The 8,276-nt window shown below is 41.9% G+C and overlaps 1 protein-coding gene across 1 annotated transcript; it reads left to right on the top strand.

Moving 5' to 3' along the window:
* The first annotated feature begins 1,006 nt into the window (after nucleotides 1–1,006).
* LOC109217751 lies at nucleotides 1,007–2,426 on the top strand. The gene is made up of 3 exons (XM_019382018.1): nucleotides 1,007–1,063; nucleotides 1,153–1,489; nucleotides 1,612–2,426. Exons 1-3 carry the CDS (start codon nucleotides 1,007–1,009, stop codon nucleotides 2,424–2,426), a joined length of 1,209 nt encoding a protein of 402 aa, XP_019237563.1.
* Nucleotides 2,427–8,276: the final 5,850 nt, after the last annotated feature.

The following is an 8,276-nucleotide window of genomic DNA, read 5'->3' on the forward strand; positions in this document are numbered from 1 at the left end:
TTATTTACTTTTTTTGTGCCTTGATACCTTTTTCAAATTCCCCGTCTCTCCCCTAAACTTATGTTTTAGCCAATTGCTTCTTAAGAGTGTTAAGCAAAGCTCGGGTGCCAAGAGAGAGTCACTACAAAATGGGTAAAGGCTTGTAACACATTTATCAAATGAGAAACGTTTTAGGCTCAAATGGGTTGACTAGGGATAACAACATTGGTGGGACATGGAAAATTTCAAGCGGGTCGAGGAGGGCCTACAATCAGTTCTCAAGCCAGGCAAAACATAAAATTTCGCCTAGAAACAAATTCGGGGCAAGTTCTAGACCATTCGCACGGGTACTTGAACTTGCAACAAAAACATCTTACCTCTCACACAGCTGGTCTGTTAAACAGGATAGAGTCGAGAGCCCACAATGACCATATTCAAGATTGAAAATCACTAATGGTTCGACTAAACCACTCGATGATTGCTTAAGTCAGCAAAAGAGTCAGAAGGACACTAACTAGAGCTATTTCTTTCCAAGAACTTGTTCTTAATCATAAGCACGTAGTTAAGTGTGTTGGTACCAAGCGAAGCATGTTTGACTCCTCGAGTCTGAGTCAATTAGGTTTTTTATTCATAATTACTATTATTCTTCCCTAAACATCAAAAACAGACTCAATCCCTTAAGAAGGATGTCACGCCATCCATTGTTGGGAAGAGTCACTCGGTTCACACAAAAACTACCTTTGGAAAGAACAACGGCATTAAGAAAACCAAAGACTTATTGTCCGCTTAAACATAAAAAGAAACTACTAGATTAAAACGAAGCTATTAGATTAAACAAGAAGCTACTGAATTAAACATTGACTAATAAGAAAACAAAATAAATAAGCTACAAAGCAAGCTACTGAAAGTATAAATCAATATACATAATAAGAGAGGAAAAGAGAAAATATATACATCAATAGAGAGGGAGAGAAGAATATATACATAACAAAAATAAAAAGGAAAATGTTATCAGTTATTAATAGAAATGGACATTACTAGACCCTTACCAGGATCAATAAAACTTCATGATCCTAAAGGAAAGGTGATTGAGCAGATAGTACAATATGATCGGAAGCCCCAGTATTGCCAATTATGCTGTCAAATTGGACACTCATGTAATGATAAACAAAGACAGACAAAGAGGAGGGACAACAGGTGAATAATCAAAAGCTAAAGCAAGAGTGGAGAATAATAAGGGTCCTTGATCCTAAGGTGGACAAAATTGATGCTCATGGAAGATATCTGGAACAAATTGAACCAGATGGAGAAGTTGTGCCTAGGCAACAAGGAAAAGAGGAAGAATGGCAGGTTGCTAGAGGAAAATTAGCATCAAAGAAGGAAATGGAAATCAACAGAGAGGAGGAAGTATACATTGGAAATGCTTTTAAAGCCTTAGTTGACACAGCCCAAAAAATTGTGCAGATGTCTGAAGCACATAGGACAAGGGGGCAGAGAAGAAGAAATGAAGGTGATAGGGATCTCAACATAAATACTTTAGCATGATGAATATTATAACATGGAATGTTAGGGGTATGAATAAAGTCTATAAGAAAAAAGCACTAAAAAATTTTTGTAGGGAGAATAATGTAGTACTAATAGCTATAGTGGAGAATAAAGTGCAGGCCAACAAAGCTGAAGCAATAATAAGGAAGGTGTTTGGTAATTGGCAATGGACTGTAAACTATGATGAGGCACCTGGTGGCAGGATTTGGATTATTTGGGACCAAACAAAGGCGGAGTTTGAGGTAAAACAAATCCATGAACAATACATAGCAGGACAGGTGGTTCTGAGGCAGTGCAACACTAAGTTCATATTTGTTGCAGTATATGGAAAACATAGCATACAAGATAGCAAGAGTTTGTGGACTGATTCGGAGAGAACTATGAGTGGAATACAAGACCCAAACTTAACAATGGGAGACTTTAACAGCATCTTGTCCACAGAAAATAGAGTGATGGGGAATCCAGTCCGAGAGGGGGAAGTGATAGATTTCAAAAGATTCATAGCTGATGTTGGACTAGCTGAACTCAAAACAATTGGGAGAAATTACACATGGACAAACAACCATGTCCATAGTAGAATCGACATAATACTTGCTAATGCAGAGTGGGTACAAAAATGGCCTAATATGGAGGGAACTATTATGCAGCCAGGCTTCTCAGATCACTGCCCACTAATGGTAACTGTTGCTGAACCTACAGAGAGGGGAAAAAGACCATTGAAATTCTTTAATTGCTTAGCATCCCACCATAAATTTGATGACATTGTTAGGGAATGTTGGATGAAGGGAAATAAGGGGAATCCAATGCTGAAGGTGTGGTACAAGCTAAAACAACTGGAAAAAGAGCTGAAGCAATTAAACAATGAGGAGTACACACCAGTGTGGGGCCAAAGATCCAAGTAGCAAGGAACAAGTTGATGAACATACAAATGGGAATGGCATATCTGGAAACTGATGATGAAATGATAGCATTAGAGAAGGTGACAAAAATTGAACTGGCAAAATGGATGGAAGTGGAGGAAAGCATTATGAAGCAGAAGGCAAGAATCAAATGGCTAAAAGTAGGGGACTCTAACACAGCATACTTCCATGCTTGTGCAAAAAACAGGTAGGCAAGAAACCACATAGGCAGACTGATAGATAACACAGGAAAGCTTCTACAAAGTGCTAAGGAGGAAGAAGAGGAGATTCTAAGCTTTTACAAAAAACTACTTGGTACAACAGCCTCAACACTACCAATAGTTGATCCAGATGTGATGCAGAATGGACACACTTTGAACAGACAGCAACAAATGCAGCTAATCAGACTAATTACAAAAGAGGAAGTGCAAAAAGCATTACAGGGCATTGATGATAGAAAGGCACCAGGATGTGATGGATATAACTCCCATTTTTTCAAGAAGACATGGAACATACTTGGAGACGAAGTCACTGATGCAGTGCTGGAGTTTTTTAAAACTACTAAAATGTGTAAAGCTATAAACTATACAACTATCACTCTGATTCCTAAGGTAAAGAACCCAGCTAACATCAAGGAGTACACGCCTATATCTTATTGCACAGTCCTATACAAGATCATATCAAAGATTTTAACTGCAAGGCTACATGAAATCATGCCAGATATCATAGTTAATAGCCAAACTACTTTTGTACCAGGAAGGATGATTACTGATAATATCATTATGGGCCATCAATTGATCAAAGGATATGGGAGAAAGAGCATATCACCTAGATGCATGCTTAAAATTGATATGCAAAAAGCATATGACTCGGTGGAATGGGTGTATGTTGAACTAGTGATGAAGCTGCTGGGGATCCTAGAGAAATTTGTCAGATGGATAATGCAGTGTATAACTACAGTAGCCTATACTGTAGTAATCAATGGACAACCAACAAAACCTTTTGAGGCAAAGAAGGGATTGAGGCAAGGTGAACCTTTTTCACCAGTTCTGTTTGTGATGGCAATGGATTATCTGAGTAGGCTGCTGCAATCCTTAAAGCAGGAGAAAGATTTCAAATACCACCCTAAGTGTGCTAAAGTCAATTTAGTGCACTTAAGTTTTGCAGATGATTTGCTACTTTTTTGTAGGGAGACATAAAATCAGTACAGACATTACACCAACAATTCAAAATCTTCCCTAGAGTATCAGGGCTAATAGCAAACTCAAATAAGAGCTGCATATACTTTGGTGGAGTGGATTTCATAACTCAAAAGAAAATCATGGACATGTTGGGATACACTAAGGGAGAGCTACCCTTCAGGTATTTAGGGGTACCACTGAGTACCAAAAAGCTATCAATAATCCAATGTGAGCCTTTAATCGACAGAATGCTGAGTAGAACACAATGGTGGACAACAAAGTGTCTATCCTATGCTGGAAGAGAAGTGTTAATTAAGAGTGTATTGGTTGCAATCCAAAACTTTTAGGCTCAGGTTTTCATTCTACCTAAGAAGATCATACAGTTTATCAACAGTATATGCAGAAGATTCTTATGGTCAGGCAATGCAGAACCTATAAAGAAGGCACTCATTGCATAGGAAAAACTATGCTGTCCAAAGGTAGCAGGTGGCTTAAACTTCATCAATGTGGAGATATGGAATAAAGCAACTATATGTATGCTACTATGGAATATATGCAAAAAGAAAGACAAGCTCTGGGTTCAATGGGTCAACATATATTACATAAAGGGGAAACCAGTAGGGGACACAACACCAAAGAATGCATCATGGGTCATACAACAGATATTCAAGGCAATGATGTATTTTGACACTGCTGGATATACAGAAGAGAAAGTGAGAAAGATGGAAAATTTGTCTACAAAGCACATATACAAAGCTATGCAAGGGGAATTTCAGGAAGTACCATGGAGGAGGTTAATATGCAACAATTATGGATTACCAAAGTGGAAGTTCATGTTAAGATTGGCAATACAGGAAAGGCTAGCAACAAAAGAAAGGCTAGCAAGATGGGGGATACAGATTGATACCACATGCTTACTATGTCAAAGAGAATCTGAAATTGTGCAGCATCTATTTTTTGAATGTGAGGTGACAGCAACCATATGGCAGCAACTCTTAAAATGGCAAGGAATTCAAAGGACAAAGCTAGGATGGAAGGAAGAACTGGCATGGATAGAAAGAAGAGCTAAAGGTAGAAGTGGAGGAGCAGAATTATGCAGAATGTCCTTAGCATCAACAATTTACCATATTTGGCGAGAGAGGAATAATGCTATATTCCAACAGAAGAATAGACCAACCAAAGCCATAACTAGGTCAATCATTCAGGAAATTCATGATAGAGCTACCGTGTTTCCTAGGCTAGCAAGGACGACGAGCACTTTGAATTGGTTCCCTGATGTAATGTAACAGTACAAATCACAGGGAAGGAGAAAAGTAGAAAGGGTAGTAAAAGCCTAACTGGGGCTGCATGTCCAGTGAGAGTTTTTTGTTATGCTGTAAATATTTACACTTGGTAAATAAAATCATTTAATTACCAAAAAAAAGATGACTCCCTATCTGTCCTTGGACATCTGTGTGTCCATAGCACCGTCACCACCCTCAGCCTCCTCTAACTGGATCTCATCATCCTCGGCTTTAGGAGTGGTTGGGTTTGTGAACATCTGTCGCACCACCTCTGCAGTGTCGGCAGCCAGGTCTGGCTCCTCATACTACCCAGCTAGTGCCAATGGTGCTACTGGATCTACTAGTGCTGCTAGATCTGTCTCCATCAGCATATCAAGTTGAAGGTCCCCAGCGGCTGCTATCTTGGTCACCTCTCTCCTCACTTTGTCTACTGATTTCATGGATGCCTGGGATTTCATCATCTTCTTTACTTGCTTCCCAAGCTCCCCAATCACTGATCCATGTGCTACTAAAGTATTTATGATGGTTTGTTGGTTCTCCAAAATCATCTACAATGTATCCTCCACTGCCGGAGGAATTTGGGGTGTTGGGGTGGATGATTGTGCTGCAACAGCAGTGGATAAGTCAGACAGCTTTACACTAGCTATCTGCATCCAGTTGTTGATTCTCACCGGTTTCTGGCAGACTCGCAGTGCAGATAGTGGATAAGCGGGCATAGGCAACGGCCTCAAAGTCGAGGTCGAGGGACCTGATGCTGAAGGCCCTGAAGAAGGAGGTTGAGGCATTGCAGCTGCACTGGTAGAAGGCACTGCTGTAGTGAAGGCATGTGTCTGACTCTGCAGCTACCACCAAAGGCTCATCCGACTGGCCTACGATAGTAGTCGGCTGACCCTTTTTCTTTGGTTTCCTCGGGCCCATCAGAGAATACCAAGTGAAAGGCGTATTTGCCCGAACCTTTGTGTCAAAATCCATCGGCTCCACCCCTGCATCCGTAAGGTACTCCATTATAGTGTTGGGATACGATTAGGAGGTGTCACCTTGCCTGGAAACAAAAGACATGTTTGCTGACATCACGACACCCACATTAATTTGTTACCCGGCCATGATAGAAACGACTAGCACTGCCCGCGGAATCGGGAGATTCGTTTCATTTTGGCACGGGTCTACGCTGCTACACACAAACGTCTGCCATCCCTTTTCCTCAATATTTAGGGTGTTTCGCTGAATAGGAACCCCTGCTGTGATGCATACTGGAGGCAGCCTCGGAGCTGCAAGAATCTTAGCTAGCCACGGGCGAGCTGCATCTCCTAGTGCTAACTTCTCTAGGTATTGCACAGGTTCCACATCCTTAAACCCTAAATATGTGTTCAGGGTGTTCTGATCGAATCTCACCTTTAAGTTTCTCACTTTCGTCACTTTGGTCCCCTTCTTTATGTGTGCCACATTGGCTTTAAATTCTCAGACCAGGTACTCTTTGGCGTCTACCATACTTAGAGTGAACCATGTCCACCCCTTCCGCTCCCGGAATTGTCTCAACACCACCAGGTTGTATTTATCAAGATCTTTCAACAAGAACTAACACTGAAGAGTGAGCGATCTCGATGGCCACCACTCTTAGAAACTATTGAATGTAGTCAAACCGACGAATCTCTCTTCCCAAATTTCTTTCTTCTTCGACCTCTGGTATCACCCCCTCGGCCGTCATCCGAGATATCAGCCACATCCACTATAGTAGCTAGTGCATCCGGGGAACGTGTAGATAAGGGCTTTGAAGCTTGACTGTCACCTTCCGAACCCTCAGAAGTGCTCTCTGAGGTGGAAGGTTCATCTCGGAGTTGAAACTATCCTGAAGCTGATGTGGATGTGATTGAATAGTAGGCTGCTGTTGCACATAGTCACCCTCCGATGCTTCTCTAGGCGGGATATAAGAACTTGATTCAGCGGGCTCTGCAGCTCTACCATGGCCGGCTGTCACCGTTTTAGTTATAGCTCTTTGAAGGGCAAGTGGTAAGGTACTCTTGCCTTGGCCTCGGGAGGGTTCACCCCTACCCTTTGATGTATCACCACGACCACGTGATCTAACCATTCTCTGCAACAAACAACATCAAGTGTTAGTTCTAGTTGAAGTGAATAATAAGCAGAAAGTTGAAGAACAAAACATGTTTCAGGGTGGGGAAGTGCGGTTCGCACAATTACAAGTGCGGCCACAAGTTGTGTTATGTAGACCCCACAATTTGAAAGTGCGGCCGTAGTGATGTAACTGCGGTGCGCACAATTTTGAATGCGATCACACATCTGAAGTGTGGTCCGCACATTTTTGAGTGCGACTGCACAGTGGGTACCATAAAAATGGAAACTCTCTGAAGGAAGAGAGTGTCCTAATCTGCGGCCGCACACACTATTCTGCGGCCGCGGTTGAACTTCTACGGACCGTAAAATTTTAAGTGCGGTCCGCACAATCTTGCCAAGCCAAATTCCCTAATCTATACTTCTGCGTACCGCACAATTCCTTGTGGGGCCGCACATTTCAAAATTCAATCAAACAGAGTTCTTTAAGGCTTCGATTTTCGGCACAAAATGAACATGGTATTAGCAATTAAACATTATCATCAAAGTACCCATTCCCCCAAATAGCAACTAGGATTTTACCCAACACAAATTACACCCCACATAGATATGAATTTGACAAATGGTCTAAAAATAACTAACAAATAGTAAACTAAACTAAGAAAATTTGAAGAATCCTAGAAATGATTTGAACATACGAGTGATGAAGTGGTGTTAAAAAGTGATCAAAGATGCTTAATTAAGTGGAAGATGATCGAATCAGTAGTGTGTGATAACTGTGATTTTAACACGTTTTATGCCCATACTTGTCTATGCTTTATGTATGAATTGTCATAAAATAGACCCAGAATGCTTACAAAGTGCGCTTGATTGCAGGTTTGAGCGACAAGATGACAAAAGTCAAAAATCGGCTCGAAACGGAGTGAAACCTGCTCAAGTGTCAAAAATCATTGAAGTGGGGACAAGAGGACCTAGCACGGACCGCACTGTTTTGCTGCGCAGCCGCGCTAGCAGATTCAGAGAATATACATTTCAAGGGTAACCATGCGCGGTCCGCGCTCCTTTCTACGCGGTCAGCGCTTGTGGAGATTCAGAGGCTTGAAAATTCAAGGCAAAGTCCCACGCGGCCGCGTTCCATTTGTGTGCGGTCCGCGTGGGTGAGATTCAGAGAGGTGTCAAATTGCTAAATTCCTTCCACGCGGTCGCACTTCATTGTTGCGCGGTCCGCGCCCATTAGCTTGCGCGGCCACGCTACCTTTTTGCGCGGTCCGCGTCCCCAGCTTCAGAAGTGAGTGATCGAGGACCAAGACCCCTACACGGCC

Source organism: Nicotiana attenuata, unplaced genomic scaffold, assembly GCF_001879085.1.
Source record: "Nicotiana attenuata strain UT unplaced genomic scaffold, NIATTr2, whole genome shotgun sequence".
NCBI lineage: Eukaryota > Viridiplantae > Streptophyta > Magnoliopsida > Solanales > Solanaceae > Nicotiana > Nicotiana attenuata.